At 36.5% G+C, this 27,835-nt stretch overlaps 1 protein-coding gene across 1 annotated transcript; it reads right to left on the minus strand.

The window, feature by feature from the left end:
• Window positions 1-267: 267 nt before the first annotated feature.
• LOC121390725 (26S proteasome regulatory subunit 7) lies at window positions 268-21,757 on the minus strand. The gene is made up of 11 exons (XM_041522628.1): window positions 21,610-21,757; window positions 16,826-16,863; window positions 15,821-15,902; window positions 12,300-12,374; window positions 9,878-10,034; window positions 9,114-9,282; window positions 7,243-7,407; window positions 6,368-6,455; window positions 4,792-4,994; window positions 4,055-4,151; window positions 268-1,155 (listed from the first exon to the last, which is right to left on the minus strand). The coding sequence occupies exons 1-11, from the start codon at window positions 21,680-21,682 to the stop codon at window positions 998-1,000; spliced, it is 1,305 nt and encodes a 434-aa protein (XP_041378562.1). The 5' UTR covers window positions 21,683-21,757; the 3' UTR covers window positions 268-997.
• Window positions 21,758-27,835: the final 6,078 nt, after the last annotated feature.

A 27,835-nucleotide genomic window follows, 5' to 3' on the forward strand; every position in this document is an offset into this window, starting at 1 on the left:
TGCATAAAAAATCCCACACAATATCCCACATGCCACCAATGGACTGTCTGTATTAACTGCCCTATCAAATGTACCCGTACTTCAAACTCTGATCCAGTATCATTTTTAAGAAAAACAAAACTCTTGGCCCCATCTCGTACACCTAATATGATTATTCACTTGAATGAATTGGTCCCTGGATGACAAGTCTATGAATCAATCCTCATAAAAGTGTTTCACAAACCCGTGTCACATGGTCTAAACTTTTGTAACATATTAAAAACTTAATTTTCGTGTTGTTATAATTTATTACCTGAACATACAAACATCACGATCCATTCATCGATGATTATTAAAACGTGCTCAATATCCTCTTGAAACCAAATACACAACTAACTGCACAATTGTTTTCTCTTTATTTTTTTCCACAATGTTTTTAATGCATAAATAATTTAGGAGATTCCTGGAAACAAACTGTGTTTGGCAGGAAAAAAGTGTCCTACATTTACAAAGCAAAATTAGAAATGCATACATAGAAGGAACTGACCAAATCTTAAAAAGTTTGAAAAAAAAGAGTTGCTGTTAAAGAATTGGTCTCATTGAGTAGGTTGAAGAATAACTACACCGAAGAGGAAACCTGCTTCTTTATAAAGATACAGTCATGTACTTTGAGATAAAACAAATTTCCCTGTCTCAACTAATTTTACCTCACTGATAATAACAAGCAACCACAAACATAATGTACTCTCAAGATTTTCTCATTTTAAAAACATTCCAGATTTACAGAGAAAAATTATTTATATTTGAATTTAAGATAAAAGACAATTATTATAATGAAATATCCAAAATGAGTACACATTACCGAGTTTTTTTTAACAGAAAAACGTATGTGGATTTTAAATATAGATGATCTGTGAAATGACAACATAGAAATGCAAGAGATGACACTGTTATTTGATGTCCCACTCTCTCTGTCGGCAGTTCAATAGGGTGTGTCAAGTCAGGCGAGTTCTCATCCTCAGTTGTAGGTCATGTAACGAGGCGTGGCACTGAATTTGGCATACGCTTTAATCACTTTGTTAACTGCTTCTAAGAAATCTTTTTCTGTCGCCATTTTCCTGCGGGCACGTATGGCAAACATCCCTGCTTCTGTACAAACACTGCGGATTTCAGCTCCTGCAATGAATAAATTTTAAATATTACACTGGCTATTACTCACTGAAACCAGGCCTACCTTTACGGTAACCTGATTCATCATTAGTAGTGGGTCATCTTGGGCTGTAAGCTGAATCCACAAAAATTATTAGCAATTTGATGGATTTGATCAGAAAATCTGTAGTCAAATTGAAATCTCATTTAGACAAATAGCAAAATTGAATTAATGAAATACATTCGTCAAATTCAACTTTTAATTCACATTTATCAGATGACAACACCGTAATGCTGTCTGATCCTACAAATGAGAAATCTGTTAACACAACTGTACCGCCAGTGGAATTAAATACTAATTAACTGAAGATGTCCAAGCCATGTGAAAAACTGTATTCCACATATATGCTGTCATGCTTATGAGAAAAGATATTTTAATAAAGTAGGCAGTGGGGCCAACTTTACTGAATAACACTAAAATATCCAGGTGTATTTTTATTGTCTTACTTAAGCAACTCATGGCTAGCTGTGCCATTTGCCAAATTCCTCAACTGCTAATTTTAAAAACAACTGGTCTTTTTTATTTTCGTCAAACTAATTTTATGTAATGATTGATATTTTATTGGGAAACAATTACAGTAGATTTCTGCTGTTTTTTAAGTTGAATACAATAATAGATAATTTGACCCTGCAACCATCATAAATTAAGCGATCACCTGGTGAGTGCCCAAATTTTCATGATCCTGAATTTTTTAAAGTATGTTTTAAAAATACACCCTACAGAATGCTTACAAAGTGTGACAATTTAGAACTCTTCAAGTGATACTGAATACAAACATGTACTAACCTCAGGATAAGGCCCCGTGCTTATAAAACGTGACAATTTAGAACTCTTCAAGTGATCCTGAATACAAACATGTACTAACCTCTGGATAAGGCCCCGTGCTTACAAAGTGACAATTTAGAACTCTTCAAGTGATCCTGAATACAAACATGTACTAACCTCTGGATAAGGCCCCGTGCTTACAAAGTGACAATTTAGAACTCTTCAAGTGATACTGAATACAAACATGTACTAACCTCTGGATAAGGCCCCGTGCTTACAAAGTGACAATTTAGAACTCTTCAAGTGATACTGAATACAAACATGTACTAACCTCTGGATACGGCCCCGTGCTTACAAAGTGACAATTTAGAACTCTTCAAGTGATACTGAATACAAACATGTACTAACATCTGGATAAGGCCCTGTGCTTATAAAACGTGACAATTTAGAACTCTTCAAGTGATCCTGAATACAAACATGTACTAACCTCTGGATAAGGCCCCGTGCTTACAAAGTGACAATTTAGAACTCTTCAAGTGATACTGAATACAAACATGTACTAACCTCTGGATAAGGCCCCGTGCTTACAAAGTGACAATTTAGAACTCTTCAAGTGATACTGAATACAAACATGTACTAACCTCTGGATAAGGCCCCGTGCTTACAAAGTGACAATTTAGAACTCTTCAAGTGATCCTGAATACAAACATGTACTAACCTCTGGATAAGGCCCCGTGCTTACAAAGTGACAATTTAGAACTCTTCAAGTGATCCTGAATACAAACATGTACTAACCTCTGGATAAGGCCCCGTGCTTACAAAGTGACAATTTAGAACTCTTCAAGTGATACTGAATACAAACATGTACTAACCTCTGGATAAGGCCCCGTGCTTACAAAGTGACAATTTAGAACTCTTCAAGTGATACTGAATACAAACATGTACTAACCTCTGGATAAGGCCCCGTGCTTACAAAGTGACAATTTAGAACTCTTCAAGTGATCTGAATACAAACATGTACTAACCTCTGGATAAGGCCCCGTGCTTACAAAGTGACAATTTAGAACTCTTCAAGTGATACTGAATACAAACATGTACTAACCTCTGGATAAGGCCCCGTGCTTACAAAGTGACAATTTAGAACTCTTCAAGTGATACTGAATACAAACATGTACTAACCTCTGGATAAGGCCCCGTGCTTACAAAGTGACAATTTAGAACTCTTCAAGTGATCCTGAATACAAACATGTACTAACCTCTGGATAAGGCCCCGTGCTTACAAAGTGACAATTTAGAACTCTTCAAGTGATACTGAATACAAACATGTACTAACCTCTGGATAAGGCCCCGTGCTTACAAAGTGACAATTTAGAACTCTTCAAGTGATACTGAATACAAACATGTACTAACCTCTGGATAAGGCCCCGTGCTTACAAAGTGACAATTTAGAACTCTTCAAGTGATACTGAATACAAACATGTACTAACCTCTGGATAAGGCCCCGTGCTTACAAAGTGACAATTTAGAACTCTTCAAGTGATACTGAATACAAACATGTACTAACCTCTGGATAAGGCCCCGTGCTTACAAAGTGACAATTTAGAACTCTTCAAGTGATACTGAATACAAACATGTACTAACCTCTGGATAAGGCCCCGTGCTTACAAAGTGACAATTTAGAACTCTTCAAGTGATACTGAATACAAACATGTACTAACCTCTGGATAAGGCCCCGTGCTTACAAAGTGACAATTTAGAACTCTTCGAGTGATACTGAATACAAACATGTACTAACCTCTGGATAAGGCCCCGTGCTTATAAAACGTTAATAGCCTGCAATTTTAATATCATTGCAACACCACACAAATTGGATGTGTGTGACATCATTACAGATTTGAGTCTTAGACTGATATTTTATAAGCACAGACCAAGATTTAGAAATAACAGATGTGCAGTGCCCAATTGATTTCTAGATTATACACCCATATATAAATATAGCATGGATAGATACGATATATTACCATTTCAAATAAGAAACTCAAAAATACTATATATCTTTAAAGTTGAGGTAAATAATTTCTAAAGCGCAGTTATTCGTACCTGTGCTGTTTGGACACAACCGAGCTAAAAGTTCGTATCGGATGTCCTTCTCAACACTCATCGACCGAGCGTGGATTTTAAATATATGAGATCTACCCTGCAACAGAAAGGTATTTGTAAAACCAACATCAGTAATGGGGAGAAAGATATAAACATCAACACTTTATACTGACTTTATACTGGAAACAATATCCTGGATCTTATTAGACAAAAATAAATAAAAATATATATATATATATAAGCAAGCTATATATGCGTATATCTATCTATCTATATCTATATTTCTCTAATTATAATATATATATATATATATATATATATATATATATATATATATATATATATATATATATATATATATATTAACATCACGTCAGCATCTTTTAAGCTACAGCTATGGAAATCTAACAATGGTAAGGAAATGTAATGTGACTGCTTTCATTGTTAAAATAGATGACATTACCTGGGATTTATCCAGGTATTCTGCAGTGCCAAACATGGGTCCCTTCCCAAACACAAGTGGCATCGAAAATTCCCAATTTAATGAGTAAAATATCTAATTATATCTGTTATAATAGATTAATTTAACCAATGTACACTGCATCGTTCAATGGCCTAAAAAAACATCCCAATTATGATTAAATCGAGCTAATTTCTCCAATCCCATGTATCATGGGACCATGTACTAAAACCCTGGATAATCCCCAATTACAAGTGAAACATGACAAACGTGCAACCTCCAAATCAGGCAATCCAAACTCTATTTTCCTGTCGAGTCTCCCGGGCCTCATCAGTGCGGGGTCAAGTGTGTCGGGTCGGTTGGTTGCCATGAGAACCTTGATGTTACCGCGGGGATCAAAACCATCCAGCTGGTTGATCAACTCTAACATGGTTCTCTGTACCTCGTTATCTCCCCCTGCTCCATCATCGAACCGCGCACCTGCAACACAGTACACAGAGTGGGAATGAACAGTTTGTTTTGTTTGACAACACCACTAGAGCACATTGATTTATTAATCATCGGCCATTGCATGTCAAACATTCAGTAATGTTTACATGTAGTCTTAGAGCTAGGGATCTTTTATATGCACCATCCCTATGACAGGACAGCACATACCATGGCCTTTGATATACCAATTGTGGTACACTGGCTGGAATGAGAAATAGCCCAATAGGTCTACTGATTGACCGATTGCGCATAAAGCGAGCGCTGTACCACTGGGCTACATCTCGCCCCAGAAAAGCAAATGAGGGTTTTGGTAATTACACCTAAGCATGTTGTTTAACCAGTGGTTGTTTGGTACAGTCATTGTGTGAAAGAACAAACAGGCTACTTCCACAGCTACAAAACAACAATAGATTTTTCTTCTCTATCTTTCCATCAAACAAGACAGTACAAGCACAAGTTTCTGTTTTAACCGACAGTTATGACAGTTTATCCAGCAAACTGGAACTTTTAATTTTTCTGCTTACGTCCTGCATTCACGATTCTCACAGGAATACACGAGAATGTTTCCACCCCTGCATCACTGTGAGGTATTATTTATCATCACCACTAGAGCACATTGATTTATTAATCACTGGCTATTGTCAAACATTTGGTCATTCTGACATACAGTCTTACAGGCTATATTTTTCCATTAGTAGCAAGGGATCTTTTATATGCACCATCCCACAGACAGGATAGCAGATACCACCGCCTTTGATATACCAGTGGGGTGCACTGGCTACAAGAAGAAATAACCCAATGGGTTCACTGACAGTGAGACAGTACATACCGTGGCCCTTTAGATACTAGTTGTGGAAAACTAACCTAAGAGGTTTCAAGGAAGTTAATCATTTCAGTGAGAGGGATCAATGTAAGACCTCACTGTGCCTCAAGCAGGCACTCTAACACTGAGCCTCATCCCACTTCCAACATAAATTAGATGAATGCCAGGCCTCTGAGAATTGAAAATCTGTGTGACCTGTTATATCCATGTAAATGGTGCTCAAAATTTTGCGCGAACAAAAAATAGGTAATGAAAATTGGATTTGTGCGAGCAATACGCGAACGAACAACTGTTCTCGCAATTTTCAGAGTTCCAATTCTGCTTGATGTCTAATGTAGGATTCGACAAGGTATAAATACATTGACTTCATTAACACACACAGCTGGGTGAAATAGTTTCGGGGTTTCTTACATATTGTGACATCACAGCACAACAACAATGAATATGACAGCAAAACGTATCTTTTCCTACTAACAAAATCTGGCCCCACACCTCTCTGCGCACGGGTAATAGAATATTAATAGTTTTAACTGCCACTCACCTCCAATTGCATCTATTTCATCAAAGAACACGATGCAGGCTTTCTTGGACCGTGCCATCTCAAACAGCTCTCGGACCATTCTGGCTCCCTACAACAGTCATTCATTTGCAGTTATTTTCATGCTTATATCTAATTAAGGTTCAATCACGCTGTCATAGGCACACACACCTCAGCTATAAGTCATCCTGAAGCTGACGTCATAACAGATATTCCCCGCCATAAATAACATATTTTGTCTGTACATCACAGGGCACATGAATGTTTAAGAAGCCCATTTCTCTCATCCTCAGGTATATGGTACAGAGCTATCCCATGAAAGAAAGCTATGTAAGAAATTTCTGTCTCCCATTCTTAGGTATATGGGACAGAGCTATCCCATGAAAGAAAGCTATGTAAGAAATTTCTGTCTCCCATTCTTAGGTATATGGTACAGAGCTATCCCATGAAAGAAAGCTATGTAAGAAATTTCTGTCTCCCATTCTTAAGTATATGGTACAGAGCTATCCCATGAAAGAAAGCTATGTAAGAAATGTCTATCCCACATGGGATATCACATGTTTGTGCTTAATATGATGTTGTTGGTAATATGATGTCATATTAATGCGAAATGGTGATATGAGGTCATCAGACAACAATTTTAAATCAATATTTTGTTATTAAAACCTTCATCTTGTTAATTAAAATTTGTTGTTTATTTATGATAAAATGGTCCCAAAAAAAAGTTTCTTTTTCATCCATCTTTGTCTGTTTGTATAAAATAAGTTTATTTACTGAATGATTGAAAGAAAAAGACCCCATCATATGCGGTCATGTGAGATAGAAAAGGTATAGCATCGGTGGTGACAAATTCGACTGTGTCTTTAATTGCGACTTACCTCCCCGACATATTTCTGTACGAGCTCTGAGCCGATGACCCGGATGAAGCAGGCATCTGTTCGATTAGCGACGGCTCTGGCACACAGCGTCTTCCCGGTGCCAGGAGGACCGAACAGCAACACCCCTTTAGGTGGCTCAATTCCCAGATTGACAAACCTCTCGGGCTGAAACATCACAGAGCAACAAATCTTACAGGTGTCTTTCCATACAAACATCATAATGCTTTTAATAAAGTAATTTACCTAAGAAATGACAGAAAATAAAATATTAGCAATCTTAAAATTTAGTAAAACATAATAAGTGACATATTAGTGATCTGCATATTAAATCTGAAAAAGAAATATATTAAATTTAAGTTAATAGGATTAGCTGAAAGAACACTTATAATATGTTTTAACATTCACCCATCAACATAAAAATATATTGAGAAGCATAAAGAACACAATGGATATTTCACAAATATTTCCATATAGAAATGTTGTATCATATATATTAAGCATGAAGACATATGACACACTGGTAAGAACTTAAAGATGAAGAGGATATGGTTCAAATCGTTAAAACAAATGGAATAAAATGGGTTTGAAACAAAACAACACAATAGGGAATAGATGTTTCTACCACTTCACGTAGCTTGTCAATCTGTTCCTTACAACCACCAACATTAAATATAATACTTACCGTATTTTCCGGCTTATTACACGCACTAGTGTATAAACCGCACCCCTTGTTTTGAGACCAAGTTCTGACCTTTGTTCGTACATAAACTGCACCTTTAAGTAAGCCGCAGTTAAAATAAAGCCACAAGCTTAATTACAGTTAATTATTGTTTGTATTTATAATAATAAAGAGATCCATTCTCCCTTAAATTCAAACAATAAATAATTGTTGATTGTGTTGCTTTCAGCTTCATTTCACCTAATGGGAAAGTTTCGTAAACAAAACACTGTTGACAAACCCTGCTATTTTTATGAAAATATGAACAAGAACTTGATAATGCTAATGTTGTAATCTTGCATTAGTTGCAAAGAAAAAAAAAATACATGATATTTTATTTGTCCCAGTATGATTACAAAGCGTGAACCACAAAAAAAGGGCACAAGTGAAAATTACTAGTAGATCTACTCACTCGATTGCAAAACACAGCGGTTACCGTAAAATTCATAAATAAAGCACACCATTTTATAAACCGCACCTTGTAATTCACAGTAAAAAATGTAGCGGCTTATATGCCGAAAAATGTGGTACGTGTAATAGAGGTGTTTCTACCACTTCCCGTAGCTTGTCAATCTGTTCCTTACATCCACCAACATTAAATATAATACTTACGTGTAATAAGTTCACGTAGCTAAGACATCCACCAACATTAAATATAATACTTACGTGTAATAAGAGGTGTTTCTACCACTTCACGTAGCTTGTCAATCTGTTCCTTACATCCACCAACATTAAATATAATACTTACGTGTAACAGAGGTGTTTCTACCACTTCCCGTAGCTTGTCAATCTGTTCCTTACATCCACCAACATTAAATATAATACTTACGTGTAACAGAGGTGTTTCTACCACTTCCCGTAGCTTGTCAATCTGTTCCTTACATCCACCAACATTAAATATAATACTTACATGTAATAGAGGTGTTTCTACCACTTCACGTAGCTTGTCAATCTGTTCCTTACATCCACCAACATTAAATATAATACTTACGTGTAACAGAGGTGTTTCTACCACTTCACGTAGCTTGTCAATCTGTTCCTTACATTCACCAACATTAAATATAATACTTACATGTAATAGAGGTGTTTCTACCACTTCCCGTAGCTTGTCAATCTGTTCCTTACATCCACCAACATTAAATATAATACTTACATGTAATAGAGGTGTTTCTACCACTTCACGTAGCTTGTCAATCTGTTCCTTACATCCACCAACATCGCTGTATGTGACATCAGGTTTCTCCTCTACCTGCATCATTGTCACAGTTGGATCGATCTTCGGTGGCAGAGGAATGTGGATCTGATATTTGTTCCGGTCAACGCTGCCAATAAATACACGAATAAGCATTCTATAACATCGACAACTGATATATCTTTACTGGAGAACAGTTGCAAATTTTCACTGTAATTTACGACGATAGTAAGCTATGCCACGTCGTGGAACGGGCTGACGATCGTAGAAAAAATTTAAGGTCTCGATGGTAGGTATTTACGACAATAGTAGGGCTAAGATCGCTTCATGGAATGGAGCCCTGGACAACATGCTTCAACCTTAACTGGACATTAACAATAGTAACTGGCCATTCGATTACATTGTTAGACCATTATTTTTGTTCACATCATTGTTATGAATGAAACTGATAATTTTACCCACATCATCACAATGTTTGCTTATTTTGTTTAATGACACCACTAGAGCATACTGATTTATTAATCATTGGCTATTGGATGTCTAACATTTGGTAATTTTGAAATAGTGCTATAAAGGAAACTTGCTACATTTTGCCATTAGTAGCAAGGGATCTTTTATATGCACCATCCCATATACAGGATAACACACGAGAAATGCCCAATGGGCCCATTGACGGGGATGGATCCCCACATCATCAAATTGTACATGTAGTCTTGATAACTCACCCGACTCTCATTCCTTCCTCTATGTCAGTGGGAGCCACCTGATCACCAAGGTCAACGACAAACTTGGCAAATTGTTTGACGTTGATGATGTACTTGGGGTCGTCCGAGTCGGCATTGATGATCTTCGTGCATCGTGCTACCTGTAGCGGCTGCTCACCTGAGAGAAATATCAGTCATCAACAATGTAATGTAAAGTTTGCTTTGTTTAACGACACCACTGGAGAAATAACACCTGTCAGTCATCAACAATGTAATGTAAAGTTTGCTTTGTTTAACGACACCACTGGAGAAATAACACCTGTCAGTCATCAACAATGTAATGTAAAGTTTGCTTTGTTTAACGACACCACTGGAGAAATAACACCTGTCAGTCATCAACAATGTAATGTAAAGTTTGTTTTGTTTAACGACACCACTGGAGAAATAACACCTGTCGGTCATCAACAATGTAATGTAAAGTTTGCTTTGTTTAACAACACCACTGGAGAAATAACACCTGTCGGTCATCAACAATGTAATGTAAAGTTTGTTTTGTTTAACGACACCACTGGAGAAATAACACCTGTCGGTCATCAACAATGTAATGTAAAGTTTGTTTTGTTTAACGACACCACTGGAGAAATAACACCTGTCGGTCATCAACAATGTAATGTAAAGTTTGTTTTGTTTAACGACACCACTGGAGAAATAACATCTGTCAGTCATCAACAATGTAATGTAAAGTTTGTTTTGTTTAACAACACCACTGGAGAAATAACACCTGTCGGTCATCAACAATGTAATGTAAAGTTTGCTTTGTTTAACAACACCACTGGAGAAATAACACCTGTCGGTCATCAACAATGTAATGTAAAGTTTGCTTTGTTTAACAACACCACTGGAGAAATAACACCTGTCGGTCATCAACAATGTAATGTAAAGTTTGTTTTGTTTAACGACACCACTGGAGAAATAACACCTGTCAGTCATCAACAATGTAATGTAAAGTTTGCTTTGTTTAACGACACCACTGGAGAAATAACACCTGTCGGTCATCAACAATGTAATGTAAAGTTTGTTTTGTTTAACGACACCACTGGAGAAATAACACCTGTCGGTCATCAACAATGTAATGTAAAGTTTGCTTTGTTTAACAACACCACTGGAGAAATAACACCTGTCGGTCATCAACAATGTAATGTAAAGTTTGTTTTGTTTAACGACACCACTGGAGAAATAACACCTGTCAGTCATCAACAATGTAATGTAAAGTTTGCTTTGTTTAACAACACCACTGGGGCACATTGATTAATTACTCATCAGCTACTGGATGTCAAACATTTGGTAATTCTGATTCAGTCATCAGAGGAAACCCACTACATTTATCCTAATGCAGCAAGGGATCTTTTATATATGCCATTTCCTACAGATAAGAACACATATCACGGCATTTGACCAGCTGTGGTGCACTGTTTGGTGCAAAAAGAAACCCAATCAGTTGAATGGATCCGAAGTGGTTCGATCCTGTGATGCAAGCACCTCAAGCGAGCACTCAACCAACTGAGCTAAATTCTGCCCTCCTCTAAACAAAGATTGCTTCCTACTTCATAAAATGAATCTCGTGCCTGGGTTTGCATCAACCATTTATATGAGTTTAATCAAAATTATTACCGGTAACACATTTCATTTGTGTAACATATTATAACCACGTATATGATGTCTGAAATGTGCAAACGCAAAATGGGCTACACAAAATTAGACTTGTAACAATGTCAAGCAAATCTTTTATGTAACTATCATTCACTTAACTTTCAATTCTATACTTTATAAAATATTTGTGATACATTATAATTATGCTCAATACTTGCTGAAAGTATGCTGAATACTACTGGAATATTAATAATCATAATGTATATACTTTTAAGTACTATAAACTGTCATGTTAATTCTGAAATACAATACCATATTATAATAATAAATAATTAAATCTCCATTATATTCATTACAATTTAACGTCATCCCACTGGTCCGTCATAGCCAGGCGAGTTTGTTAATTTCTAGATGAATGTAAAAATAATGTTGTCAGGGAACGTCATACCTCAAGATGTCATTTCATATTGGTAGTTTGTCTTACTAAGCGTTACTGTTTAAGAACCAAAAAATAATTCAAAATAAAATATGAACTTTTACTGTTATCAACAGTAAGACTTAGTATATTTGAAATTTAATTGTAAGTATTGTTTGTTATTTCTTTTGTGTTCATCTGGGTATGAACAAACAAAAAATCAACCGCAAACTTCTTTGCCAATTCAGTTTGCAGATGATTTTTGGGGGTTCATACTCCAATGAACGTAAAAGAAATAACAGACAATTGCTAAATAAATAAAATAACTTATAAGACAGTCACACACGAATAGTGAACATAAAACATCAGTGTTCTCACTCTGCAGTGTCTGCTTGTCAGCAGCCAGGTCCCACAAGGCCGGGGGAGCTAACCCTGTGTCCGACTCTTTTATTCCTGAAACAAAAAAACAAGTATTTCCAATAGTTAAAGTTTGTTTTGTTTAACATATAACAACATCGGATTATTAATTATGGGCTATTTGATGTCAAACATATAACAATTCTGACATATAGACTTTGAGAAGAAACCCGCCACATTTTTCCATTAGTAGCAAGGGATCTTTTATATGCACCACGCCAGCACATACCACGGCCTTTCATATACCAGTGCACTGGCTGGAACGAAAAATATCCCAATGGGCCCACTAACGTGAATCAAGCCTAAATGGAACATGCATAAGGCAAGCACTTTATTACTGGGCTACATCCCACCCCCACTCTGCAAACAGATTCTCTGTGGAGTATACATGTAGCTACACATTAAATATATACATGTATACTATAAAACCCTAGATGGAACATGCATAAGGCAAGCACTTTATTACTGGGCTACATCCCACCCCCACTCTGCAAACAGATTCTCTGTGGAGTATACATGTAGCTACACATTAAATATATACATGTATACTATAAAACCCTAGATGGAACATGCATAAGGCAAGCACTTTATTACTGGGCTACATCCCACCCCCACTCTGCAAACAGATTCTCTGTGGAGTATACATGTAGCTACACATTAAATATATACATGTATACTATAAAACTGTACAATTGTGTATTGACATGCCTGTGTAAAAACAACCTTGACTGAACAGTCCACTGCCATCATCGTTAGTAACACTTTAGCACATTCATTAAAAATAATATTTCTTAGTTTGCAACAATGTTTATTAACATTTGGGTTTTTTACAGAAATTATAAGATGTATGTGAACCAAATATTTTTTTTATATAGAATACAGTATAAAATACATGTATTGGAATTTGTTTCTTCTATAGATCAATGAAAATGTAACTGCTTTTCATAAACTGAAAACGTTTTACTTCTCAAGTATATATATATATATATATATATATATATATATATATATATATACATACCTATTCAAACTTACTATAGTGATAAAGGCCTTTTGAAACTGTGTAATAAATTTATCCTGTATCGCACATATGTGCAATCTGGACCGGAACTTTTTAAATGGGGAATTCCCTTTTTCTTTTTACTGCAGTTAGTGCCTTTTATTTACTTACATGATATACGATTTACAAATGACGTCACATCATATTTGAAACATTACACAAGGCTGCTGCAGAGGATGATTCTTAACGTTAAATGAATCCATGAGTTTTGATCATAGATTTAACAAAGTTTTGTTATGATGTTAAATTAAAAACCGTTTCTGTAAAACATAAAAGGTATGTAATAAATACAGAACTTCACATACGTTGTTTTCGCTTCCTATTTATTGCACTCGTTTATTTTGCGAAAGAACATACCACTCGACCGCTACGTGGTCCCGTGGTGTATATTCTTGTGCAATAAATAGGAAGCGAAAACAACGTATGTGAAGTTCTGTATATATATCAGGGCTCAACCTTAGTGGTAGCCCGGGGTGTTTTGGCTACCAATTTCTCACTTGGTCTACCAGTTGTCTAATCCCGGAAGTCCACTGGGCTACCCCAAAAGTTTTTGCAGGTCGAGTCACTCCACAATCAACAAGACGTTTAGATCATTGGTGTCTGAAATTCCATCCTTCATGTGCGCGCCCTCTGCTGCCACAAATGTTTTGGCAGGTCGAGTCACTCCACAATCAACAAGACGTTTAGATCATTGGTTTCTGAAATTCCATCCTTCATGTGCGCACCCTCTGCTGCCACAAATGTTTTGGCAGGTCGAGTCACTCCACAATCAACAAGACGTTTAGATCACTGGTGTCTGAAATTCCATCCTTCATGTGCGCGCTCTCTGCTGCCACGAGTTGCTGCAACTGCTAATTGCTCCCCTAATCTGATCCACAGATGGTGATTGCGCAATATCATTTAGTGAAATGAAGGATTGTCTTTGCCAATGGTAGGATTTGTTTAACATAGCAGACTAATACAAATAATTTGATGTCATTCAGTGGCCAGATATACAGGAATTTTCATTTGGGTCATGGGTTATCTATTTGTAGTCATGTATGACAATCAACAACACGGCCCATTGTTTTGATGCCTACTTATAACTAATGCCTAGTATGATCAAGACTATCTGCCACCAGCCGAAGTCTAAACTAAACCAAAACTCAATCACAGTTTATTTCCTTCTAGGCTACCTATTGTCAGATTATTGTTTACAAAATTAATATCTATTATTATGTTAAAGAAATGTATACATTGACAAATGATTTCAATGTTAAAAATGTTAATCTTTCTTACAAATTATTTTTAATTTAAATCTCACTTATCGTTTAACCATTGCTTTGCGAGATAACCTCGCTCCAAGCGACATCTGATCTTGCCAGGTGATAAGACAAACACACATGGTGATGCCCTGTCTGGGATAACTGGCTTACAGCATTTACCAGTTTATTGTCATCAATAAAAGTCATTATTGTTTTGGAATACAGGCAAGTTGTGTTCAGATTCTTCAAAATGACACCTAATGAAGATAGTTACAGCCGCTTAAATATTAAAATATGCAATATCGATCTTCAGAATCGTACGATTATCATTAGCAGACAGTTCTAGACGTGAAGTGTTTCAATATTAATATGTTGTAAGCCTTCATTATAATATTAGGATCAACAAATTTAATAATAATAATAGTAATATAATAATAAACTATTGTGTTTCTGGAATCATACCAAACAAGTTACTGTAGGTAGAATAGGTTGGTTTTTTGGTGGTGGTTGTTAGATTATTTTTTTCATACCATATTTATCCCGTCCTTTGAGGCCATCTTTAAAAATATTTAGTTTTGCCCATTTCCGACCACTAGTTTCAAATGTGGGTAGGTAGAGATTTTTTTTTTTTTTTGCTCCATACATATTACATATAATGCCACATACATGTATGAGACACTTCATTCAGTGACATATTAATGTCGTAGTTTTGAATATTTCCCTCAGATTCTGTTTAATGATTTAAACTAAAAACTTTATTGTTCATTAAGGGCTCATGATTTACAAAAACCCATCCTAAAACAACATGTTTAAATAAAAGTAAATTATTTGGGAGGTTTTTCTCTCACTTTTTTTCAAAAGTTATTTGGCTACCAATTTTTAATGAGGGATACTAGATTTTATAACTGAGAAAATGGTTGGCAGACGTATTACATGTATTTATAATCCCACACCACCATAGCAGGCTTCCACAATTTATACCTGTGACACACAATAGTTTCGTTTGGGATCAATCATGAAATTTTATTTGGAATAACCCAGTAAAATGTACTGTTCAATGATCAGTCATAGCACTGCATCTTTTTTGTTCTTCAATTTAACAAACAAACAAAAATGTATGCAAACCAAAATAGGGTTGTCTAATTTATTTCAGGTTATGTCAGATGTGTTCCACTTACCTGCGAGTTCATTAACCTTCTTGAGAACATTCTGGATGTCTTCCTCAACACTCTTAATAGCCTTGCTATACTGACCCACTCCCTGAAACACAACAACATACTCATGGAATTACCCTCATTTCATTATTAAAAACTGGCTCATACAATTTATATATGACTTATGCAGACAGACATAATAGAGATAGGAGACTATGTATTACTAACAAATATTTGAATTAACCTTTTGAAAGGTGTTACACATGTACATATATCATTATATGTACCTGTATTCATGTTACATACATGTATATACTGTACGTGTATGTATATTCAGTAAACTATTTAACGACGCCCCTAGAGCACATTGATTTTATCTTATCATCGGCTATTGGACGTCAAACATATGATCATTCTGACATATTTCTTTAGAGGAAACCTGCTGCTGACACATAGGCTAATCTTTCCGATAAGCAGCACGGGGTCTTTTATATGCATTTTCCCACAGACAGGACAGCACATACCACAGCCTTTGATGAATCAGTTGTGGACCACTGGTTGGAACGGAAATAGCTCAAACTGCAAATGGGTCTACTGAGAAGGATCGATCCGATGACCGACCACTTCACAGGTGGACACGCTTGAGCTACATCCCACTCCCGTATATTGAGTAATGCCAACTTGTTTAATTAAAATACCAACAGCACAGCAGTGTTTCTGCCAGAAATACATTTTTGGGTATGGCACTATGGAATTGAATACTTACAATGTGTGTGCTGAATTCAACTGCAGTCATAGGGTGTGTGGGAGGCCTCAACCAGAAAGAATATAGGTTAGGTTTAGGGTTAGGGTTAAGAAAATCATACAGTAATGATGAGTCATTAATTCTCTCAAAAGGTCAAGTTAAACAAAATAAAATCTGCAAAAAAATTAGGGTATGGCATCATACCCATGTTACCCTCTGGCGGAAACCCTGAACAGTATTCAGTTTATGGACACATCTCACAGTACTTATTTAGTTACACTTACATATGTCTTCAACAAAGCAATGTCCCCATCATCCAGTGCTGCAAAATATCAAACAATATTAAAAGTAAATCAACATATATACACAGTGGAACTAAGCTAAATATTGTGACAATTTGTGGGACTTTATTAAAAATGGTCTTAATTCTGAATTAGCAATATTCAGAATGATGATTGTTTGGTAAATTGTGCCTGTGTATTTCATGTTCCACCATGCTTCCCGGTCGTCATCAACAATGCCTCAACTGATAAAATCAAATTATGATGATTGAGTATTACAATTTACATGATTAAAATGATTTAAAAATAAAAATAAATAAATTAAATTGTCAAAATTTCAAAGAAATAATATTAAAGGGACAATTACTGTAAGGCATTTGGCCTGGTATGCCTATTAAACGATATATAATGCACATTATTACTTAATATCAAAAAGTATAATCGTATAGTTCATTAATAAAACGGTTTTAAATGTGACGGCTATTATATATAACGAGTGCAGCCATTTTGTACCACCCCAGTGAATACGCCCTCTGGCGAGTGGTGGTTACGTAATACCTAACGTGTCACATCAGGAATTAGTCATGTGGTGTTACAGTGGGTGGGTGGGTGTATTTAACAGCGTTACGTAATGCACTTTTTTAATATTACTTTTTTTGTTTTCATAAACGCTCTGTCATGGCAACAATGTTTAATGTAAACCTGGTTAGTTATAGCTAGATGTATACACATAATAAGGATTTCCAAATGTTACATATGATAATATTTGTGGGGGGTATGGTCCGGTCACCCGGTTTTTGGCATATTTACAATCAAAAAACTTTTTCGCAATCAAAAAACCTCACAAAAACCATAATTCTGCCAAAATTGTATCCAATAAGGTTTTTTTATATACTTTATTGACAGTTTATCAATATTATATGATTTACAATTTACACGAAGCACAAATATTGTTGTCAGTCCTAAACATATGCATACGTCCGTTTCCGCCTTGTTTGTAAAATGCGGAACAGGACAGATTATAGGATCAGACTATTTACCCCCTAAGATACCCAAAAAATACAATAGGTATTGCTCTAGTGATGTTTTTTCTTTGGGAAAAAGTTTTTTGAGTGTAAATATACCAAAAACCCGCTTTACAATATTTACAAAAACATTTCCCAATCAAAAAACCTCACAAATGCGGGACAGAACAGAATTTAGAGTTTATGAAGCTCCAACCACAATTAACAGGTGTGTTTCGAACAATAGGTATTGCTCTAGTGATGTTTTTTCTTTGGGGAAAAGTTTTTTGAGTGTAAATATACCAAAAACCCGCTTTACAATATTTACAAAAACATTTCCCAATCAAAAAACCTCACAAATGCGGGACAGAACAGAATTTAGAGTTTATGAAGCTCCAACCACAATTAACAGGTGTGTTTCGAACAATAGGTATTGCTCTAGTGATGTTTTTTCTTTAGGAAAAAGTTTTTTGAGTGTAAATATACCCAAAACCCACTTTACAATATTTACAATAAAAAAAACATTTCCCAATAAAAAAACCTCACAAATGCGGGACAGAACAGATTTTAGAGTTTATGAAGCTCCAATCATGCTCCAAGCTTGAATCGTGACATCTGTGACCCCCTTGGTGGAACATCCACCCTACGCACTCGAACAGACCATGTATTCCAACCCGGGGAGAGAACGGTGAAACGACAAAAGTAAAAGCATATACCTAGCCATATTAGCTGGCACAAATTCAGCAATAAATTAACAATTACTCAAAACCACCCGCCTGTACATCTCCCGGACGGAAGAGCGACCTTAAGCACTCGACCAAACAAGCACTCCAACCCGGGGATCAATGGCGGGATGGTAGCGAATGATTTAATAACCACTAGATATGACAATGCTTGAATCGTGACATCTGTGACCCCCTTGGTGGAACATCCACCCTACGCACTCAAACAGACCACGTATTCCAACCCGGGGAGAGAACGGTGAAACGACAAAAGTAAAAGCATATACTCAACCAAATTAGCTGGCATAAATGTATATAGTTATTTATGTAATTTCTTTTTCATGTGTTTGTTTGTTAATGGTGACGGTTTATGTTTTGTCCTATTTTATAGGACAGAGGGCTTCTTTAGATGTTTATTCTTATACTCATCGACACGACAACGGCCAATAATATTATATATTGAAAATTTTAAAAGTATCTTTTGTACATGTGACATCATGCCTAATTGTGTCGAGGGGTATAGATGTAATTAAATTTAAATATGTTATACATTAAACATATCTGTATGTCTCAATACCTCTATTATGATTATCTTTAAATTTAAATAATGTTTTATAGTTAACTATATTTATTTATACCAGAGTAATAAATGTATGCATTTATAATTAAAATTAAATGCCTGTTATATGTGTCAGTAAGTCTGGCACTAATAAATGAAAATATGTCAGGAAAATAGCTCTATCATGTATGTTATAGGAATGTGTCAGTGATATCATTAATAAAGTCCATCCATTGATTCAATTAAGCCGACAATAAATTCCTCAGTGTCTGCACTGGCAATTAATTAATTAATTAATTATGACATTACTCACTTTATCAATTCGACTGTTCAATAGTCAACGTTACAGACACACGTTTTTGAACATATTAGGCTAGTAATAAAATCGTCATGTAAAATGTGTAGCGAATGATGTTTCATTATCGTCTTAGCATAGAGCAATCTAATTAAAATTAGCTCCACTATTACATGTGGATCTAACACCAGCCAGTTGGAGCTCATGTCCACCAATCAAAACCTTACTTGCAGAATCCTGCCAGTGATTTAAAAATAATTTAAAAACATTCCGAATTATCCTGAGGGTATACGGCATGTTTCGTGTGAGAAACGAATGCCTTAAAACATGTTTTATTTTATAAAATAAATAATTTGTAATGTAAAACTGAAGACTGATTTAGTTTTTTTTTAATATAAATAAATAAATAATTTTTAAGGTAAAATTGAAGACTGATAACCCACCCCGTACGTATTGGTATGGTTCGCTGTACTGCTGCCACTAAAATAGACTCGCCCGATATTTTTAGAATTTGTATGCTCCCAAATATTGAAATAATGTTATAAAAGGTGAAGTGTGATTGGTCAATATTTAAATTATTATTTACAGACGAAATGTTACCTGGACATTGGGGACTACACAGTGTTGTTAGCAATCCGATTAAAATTAGTTCTACTGGTCTAAATAAGGCATTATTTTATAAAATAAAACATGTTTTAAGGCATTCGTAATTCACATGAAACATATCGTATACCCTCAGGATAATTCGGAATGTTTTCAAATTATTTTTAAATCACTGGCAGGATTCTGCAAGTAAGGTTTTGATTGGTGGACATGAGCTCCAACTGGCTGGTGTTAGATCCACATGTAATACTACTAATAGTGGAGCTAATTTTAATTAGATTGAGCACAGAGAAACGTTTATACTTAAATACATTAATTTATACTGGGTCCAATTATTTATGAGTAAAAAAATTTGTATATGTTAACTGACAAGAGTTATTGGACGATTTGTATACAGACATACAGTTATGTACAATGTTATTTGGGTTTTATTAATAAATGTAGGCATATATTACGAACTTTCCTAAAGAAGCCCTTCCCCTGCAAGTGCTGAACCTCACCGCGGTGCAGGGGTGTAAAAGCTTTTTTATTTGTTGAATACTATTATAATTCAAGAGACAAAAAAAGATGGCCAATACAGCACCTTTTTTTCTCATTATTATTGTTTTAACGTAGATGTGAAATAATAACTAGCCAATCATTTATTTCACACATCACAAGTTTTGCCTTTGTAATTACAAATGTAATTATTTCTTCAAATGGCCAAATGAACTTTGTAATATAATAGGCCAACGGTCATTCCAACACTGTAGGTATTCATTTGTATAAAGGTTTATATTTATATTGTTAACATTTACTAATAAAACTAATATAAACAGCATATCAATACACCCAGGGAGTACACCAATACAAAAAAGTGTGGTGTCTTGGTGTATTTTTGGGTATCTTGGGAGTAAATAGTCGGACCCTAAAATCAGTCCTGTTCCGCATTTTACAAACATGGCGGAAACGGACGTATGCATATGTTTAGGACTGACAACAATATTTGTGCTTCATATAAATTGTAAATCATATAATATTGATAAACTGTCAATAAAGTATATAAAAAAAACTTATTGGATACGATTTTGGCAGAATTATGGTTTTTGTGAGGTTTTGTGATTGCAAAAAGGTTTTTTGATTGTAAATATGCCGGGTTTTTGGCATATTTCGGGTGACCCGTACGGTCTAGCATTACGGAGCATTACAGAGGAGAGGGAGGGTGTCTAATTTTGACAAAAACAGTGTTACGTAATATTGAACAGCCCCCTAGTAGGGGCACTTATGATCTATTTTGTAACATTATAACATAGTACATAACCTCAAATTATTTTCTGCCAGAAAGCCTGACTCCATAATAATTATTAAACAAGAAACATCTTTACTTCTGTTAATGCTGAAAAGGTCAAAAGTGCTATCAAACAACCTTTATTGAAAACATATATCATTGCTTTTACTGGTATGTGTTGTTATATACCAATAAAGTAAACCAGGAAATACATGACGTAACGAAAATTGGACACACCGAAATTAGGTTGTGGAACGATATATATTATTGAATGACGAAGCAAGATTGATAATAAATTAACTAAATAGGCATGCCTTTAAATACAAATTATACATACACTGAATGGGTTTGTCATCTTCACTTTTGTCATCCTTTACTTTTCTTTGATCTGACCCGAGATGATCTGGCATAGTGCAAATAATAAAAATAATAGCAACAAACTCGACTCAAAATGGTTTACGGTTGTTGTTTGTAGCTAGTGCGGATTCTTATTGGTCTCCACCTGCGCACTCAGGAAACCAGCGTAGACAATAATAGTTTTCAGAATCAATAAATAGTGTGTGGAAATCAAAACTAGCTTATAACTAGTCCAGATTTTTTTTTTTTTTTTTTTTTTAAAGTTAACACTGATAAATACTCGAACATTTAATGATTCATATTTTTAGTAGCCCATCAAAGAGCAAACTAGTATGAACACCGTTAAAGCTTTCAGTTGCCACGAAAATGGATTGTTGGACCCAACTGAATGGTCACACAATTAAAGTTACAGTCTCTGGTTACTATATTATAACATCATGTACAATTATGAAATACAAGCTCAAATGCACTTGTAAAAAAACTCGTGTGTGTTCGCTATGAACGAAGATCGTCAAAAGTATACGCTCGATTCGTCGCCTGTGCCGCCATTACTCGGCAAAGCACAAACGACAGCCTGTTGTTAGTTTCAGTTAACATGTGCGTTTGAGGATTTGAAATTGTAGGGTTCGTCTCAAAAAATTAAAAGAGAAATCTTGCGCTGTACGAAGAAAAAACACACAAAAAAAACAACAACGTTCGGTTGAGTCTTTCGTTAAAATCGGTTTGATCTTGACAACGTATTATCGACACTCGTACCTTCCTATTTCAGAATTAATATTTTATAAAGTGTTAGTAGAACTTTCAAAGTTTAGTTTGTACACTAGTAACACATTGATCATGTATATATTTTTTAATAAAATATCCTAAAGTAGACAATGAACGTTTACACTTCTTAATTTTACGTGTGTTAAAATCGACAAATTCAAATAAATATTCTTTGTTTGGAAAGGGTAAAGTTAGTTTGTTTTGTTTAACGACATCAATGTTAGAACATATCCATTTAATAAAAAAGGTAAAGTTTGTTTTATTTAACGACGCCACTAGAGCACATTGATTTTTTTATCTTATCATCGGCTATTGGACGTCAAACATATGGTCGTTCTGACACTGTTTTTAAGAGGAAACCCGCTGTCGACACATAAGCTACTCTTTTACGACAGGCAGCAGGGGATCTTTTATTGGCGCTTCCCACAGGCAGGATAGCACAAACCATGGCCTTTGTTGAACCAGTTATGGATCACTGGTCGGAGCAAGTGGTTTACACCTACCCATTGAGCCTTGCGGAGCACTCACTCAGGGTTTGGAGTCGGTATCTGGATTACAATTCCCATGCCTCGACTGGGATCCGAACCCAGTACCTACCAGCCTGTAGACCGATGGCCTAACCACGACGGCACCGAGGCTGGTTATTGATTTAATAATCATCTGCTATTGGATGTCAAACATTTGGTAATTTTGACATATAATCTTAGAGAGGAAACGGGTGCATGTGCAGTGGGGGGGGGGGGGGGGTATAGGGGGACGAAACCCTTACCTGTCCAAGCTTAAAAAAAAAATGAAATATATTTTCTGGGGGAGCATGGCCCCATATAGACTTCGCTCAACACAGTCTATAACCCCTAACCCCGCTGAAATCCCTGCACACGCGTCTTGGAAACCCGCTACATTTGTTTTTAGCAAGGGATTGTTTATATGTACCATCCCACAGACAGGATATCACATACCATGGCCATTTATATACCCGCCGATGGGGATCGATCCTTGACCGACCGAGTATTTCCAAAAACATCAAGTCTAAGTAATGAATAAAAATAACATATAATCTTGAAAAAATGTTACGTAAATCGAACACAACACCCTCTTCCTCTACCCCTAGAGCGTTACGTAATTATTAACACCCCTTTACATGTAACGCGTATGCCAACCGCTGGCCACTGTAAACATTTCAAAGCAAATCTCCCACTGACCCCTGGAAAGATGTTGTACCATACCTCTATGGATATAAATATGTTTTGGAGATATGAGACGACCCCTCAATCAAGACAGTTAAATTTGTTCAAAATCACATGAGAAGTTCTACTGGCATCCCGCTAAATGAAGAAAAACAAAGCTGTCCATTGCGTTTGAAGTTGACCTAAGTAATTTAGATAAGCGAGCATTGCGTAACTATAGCGATGTGGTGGACCTTTCATGTACCAAACCGAACTGAATCATCTATTCTAAATGCTTAAAGAATAAAAATATTCCAGGGACTGCAGCTTTAAATGGCTAAACAATATGAATGCCAAGGAATAATGTTTCGAGACACATCAGTACATTTTAATGGTGTTTCATGTTAAACATGTCAAGTTGAAATGCGTCTGCGCTTTCCCAAATAGCAAAACAGTATGTTAAAATTATATTACACCATCATGTGACTTCTTTATGAATGAGAGGGGGATGTATCAATGCGTTACGTAATTTTTTTTTTTTTTTTTTTTTTTTTTTGTGGGGGACGGGGGTGGGGGGTATGGTCTAGCGTTACGGGGTGTTACAGTGGGAGGAGGGTGTCTAATTTTCATTTAAAAAAAAAAAAAAAAAAAAAAAGCGTTACATAATATTTGAACAACTTTGCTGCTATTGCATTCGACGGGAAACCGGCATCGGTGGCGTCGTGGTTAGGCCATCGGTTTACAGGCTGGTTGGTACGGGGTTCGGATCCCAGTCGAGGCATGGAATTTTTAATCCAGATACCGACTCCAAACTCTCAGTGAGTGCTCCGCAAGGCTCAATGGGTAGGTGTAAACCACTTGCACCGGCCAGTGATCCATAATTGGTTCAACAAAGGCCATGGTTTGTGCTATCCTGCCTGTGGGAAGCGCAAATAAAAGATCCCTTGATGCTAATCGGAAAGAGTAGCCTAAGTAGTGGCGACAGCGGGTTTCCTCTCAAAATCTGTGTGGTCCTTAACCATATGTCTGACGCCATATAACCGTAAATAAAATGTGTTGAGTGCGTCGTTAAATAAAACATTTCTTTCTTTCTTTCTGGGTTTTTTTTTCTTTCGGACGGGAACTCTCTCATTTTCACATCTAATGAACACTATTTCGGTAACTATGTTACAGATCTTGGGCTGCGATGCCGCATGCGTTCGGAGCATTTATAACCAGCTTCTTCCCGGGTGTAGACCGAATATTTTTGTCTCTGTAAAGCTTTATTTCATGCGGTACATTTATTTTTAAATCATTTGTCTATTTTATATTTATATCATATGTTCAATGGCTTTTACAGAATTCTGGTGGCTACTGGTAAAATCATTAAACATATTAAAAGTGGAGTTGTCTTTCGAACATTTTATACGAAATATGCATTGAATTTTTTTATAAATTGTCACAAATGTGTATGAATAGGTATATATATTAGGGGTGACTATTGCGGTCAGTTTTACTGTTGCAATAGTATTGTGATAGTTAAAATACTATTGTGATAGTATCGCAATAGTGACAGCACTATTGCAATAGTATTGCAACAGTATCGTGAATTTTTAAATCGCTTGATAACAGTAATATTAATAGATATTTCGCAAAACTATTTTCCTCAGTCTTCCAATATGTATGTATGTATTGATGTAGGAATATCTATATATTGTATGTATGTCGAGGATGACTGTTACATACATATATATTAATGCACTGGCGCAGGGGATAATTAAATCATTTCTGGCCTCACAAATTGTCCCGTGCCTTTGCTGGGACTCGAAACTATGGCACCGAATCTCCCGCAAATTGCAGACTTGCCACGATACCCTCTGAGCTATTGAGATATGCATAAAAAGGATGCTCTTTAACTCAGCCATATGCATGGAGCTTACAAGTTACGCGGTCGATCCCGCTTACGTGCATGAAACAGTGGGCAGACCTGGCATGTATGTATGTTTGTATGTATGTATGAATATCTATATATTGTATGTATGTCGAGGTTGACTGTTACATACATAGATATTAACGCACTGGCGCAGGGGATAATTAAATCCTTTCTGGCCTTACAAATTGTCCCATGCCGTTGCTGGGACTCGAACCTGTGGCACCGATTCGCCCGCAAATTGCAAGATTAACCACGATACGCTCTGAGCTATCGAAGCTTCCATAAAAAGGAAGCTCTTTAACTCAACCATATGCATGGGGCCTACAATCGACGCGGTCGATCCCGCTTACGTGCATGAAACAGTGGGCAGACCTGGCACTGGCTAGTATGTATTGATGTATGAATATCTATATATTGTATGTATGTCGAGGTTGACTGTTACATACATAGATATTAACGCACTGGCGCAGGGGATAATTAAATCCTTTCTGGCCTCACAAATTGTCCCATGCCGTTGCTGGGACTCGAACCTGTGGCACCGAATCGCCCGCAAATTGCAAGACTAACCACGATACGCTCTGAGCTATCGAAGCTTCCATAAAAAAGGAAATTCTTTAACTCAACCATATGTATGTATGAATGTATGTATGTATGTATGTATGTATGTATGTATGTATGTATGTATGTATGTATGTATATATATATATATATATATATATATATATATATATATATATATATATATATATATGAATGTATGTATGTATGTATGTAGAGGGCGGGACGTAGCCCAGTGGTAAAGCGTTCGCTTGATGCACGGTCGGTTTGCGATCGATCCCCGATGGTGGGCCTATTAGGCTATTTCTCGTTCCAGCCAGTGCACCACGACTGGTATACCAAAGGCCGTGGTATATGCTATCCTGTCTGTGGGATGGTGGTACATATGGGGGATCCCTTGCTGCGTTGTTAAAATGTGGCGGGTGTCCTCCGATAACTGTGTCGGAGCTGCCAAATGTTTGACGATGATTAATTAATCAATGTGCTCCTGTGGTGTTAAAAACCCCAAAACAGAACAGAACAACATATGTATGTAGGTAGGTAGGTAGGTAGGTAGGTAGGTAGGTGGTGTTGTATGTGTGTCTCTGTTTGTACTTAGTTATTTGTAATAATGTCACTAGGTAGTGAAATTATGCGTTTATCGTAGACCGTATTTCACTATGCATACTATCAAAACTATCGATAGTTGAGCAAACACTTGCAATAGGTGTCGATAGTTGAATTAACTATTGATGCATTGCTATCGAGGCACTGACTATCGCAACATATCGACATATATATGTATGTGCGAGTGTGCGATTATTATGTGTAGTAGTATGATTGCGTTTATTTTGTTATGCAGTGTTATTGTCGCATTGGAAGGAAGGACATATTTTATTTAACGACACACTCAACACATTTTAGTTACGGATATATTGCATCAGACATATGGTTAAGGACCACACAGATATTGAGATAGGAAACCCGCTGTCGCCACTTCATGGGCTACTCTTTTCGATTAGCAGCAAGGGATCTTTTATATCCACCATCCCACAGACGGGATAGTACATACCACGGCCTTTGTTACACCAGTTTTGAAGCACTGGCTGGAACGAAAAATAGCCCGGTGGGTCCACCGACGGGGATCGATCCAGGCCCGACCGCGCATCAAGCGAACGCTTTACGACTGGGCTACATCCCGTCCCTTGTCGCATTGGAATATGTGAGCAAGTGGTCATTATATTGCAGGGACAGCTCAACTGTATTTTATATAGTGCGTGCATAGGTCGTGCAATCTGTGTATGGTAATTATAAAAGATGAGAGAAAGAAATGTTTTATTTAACGACGCACTCAACACATTTTACTTACGGTTATATGGCGTCAGACATATGGTTAAGGACCACACAGATACTGCATGGGCTACTCTTTTCGATTAGCAGCAAGGGATCTTTTATATGCACCATCCCACATACAGGGTAGTACATACCACGGCCTTTGATATACCAGTCGTGGTGCACTGGCTGGAACGAGAAATAGGCCAATGGGCCCACCGACGGGAATCGATCCCAAACCGACCGCGCATCGAGCGAGCGCTTTACCACTGGGCTACGTCCCGCCCCCAAAAGATGAGAGAGACCCGAGTCGAGGCAGTTGGGGTACATACCTTGAGTCGAGGCAGTTGGGGTACATACCTTGAGTCGAGGCAGTTGGGGTACATACCTTGAGTCGAGGCAGTTGGGGTACATACCTTGAGTCGAGGCAGTTGGGGTACATACCTTGAGTCGAGGCAGTTGGGGTACATACCTTGAGTCGAGGCAGTTGGGGT

Source organism: Gigantopelta aegis, chromosome 15, assembly GCF_016097555.1.
Source record: "Gigantopelta aegis isolate Gae_Host chromosome 15, Gae_host_genome, whole genome shotgun sequence".
Classification (NCBI taxonomy): Eukaryota; Metazoa; Mollusca; class Gastropoda; order Neomphalida; family Peltospiridae; genus Gigantopelta; species Gigantopelta aegis.

What these genes read in the sequence shown, in the direction of transcription:
- LOC121390725 (XM_041522628.1), bottom strand. Translation starts at nt 21,682, where the DNA reads ATGCCAGATCATCTCGGGTCAGATCAAAGAAAAGTAAAGGATGACAAA. An exon ending in TAGAAACACCTCTATTACAT is followed by an intron (nt 7,408 to 9,113) that starts GTAAGTATTATA and finishes GTGATGTTTCAG; the next exon opens with CCCGAGAGGTTTGTCAATCT. An exon ending in TTGGATTGCCTGATTTGGAG is followed by an intron (nt 4,152 to 4,791) that starts GTTGCACGTTTG and finishes TTTCTGTTGCAG; the next exon opens with GGTAGATCTCATATATTTAA.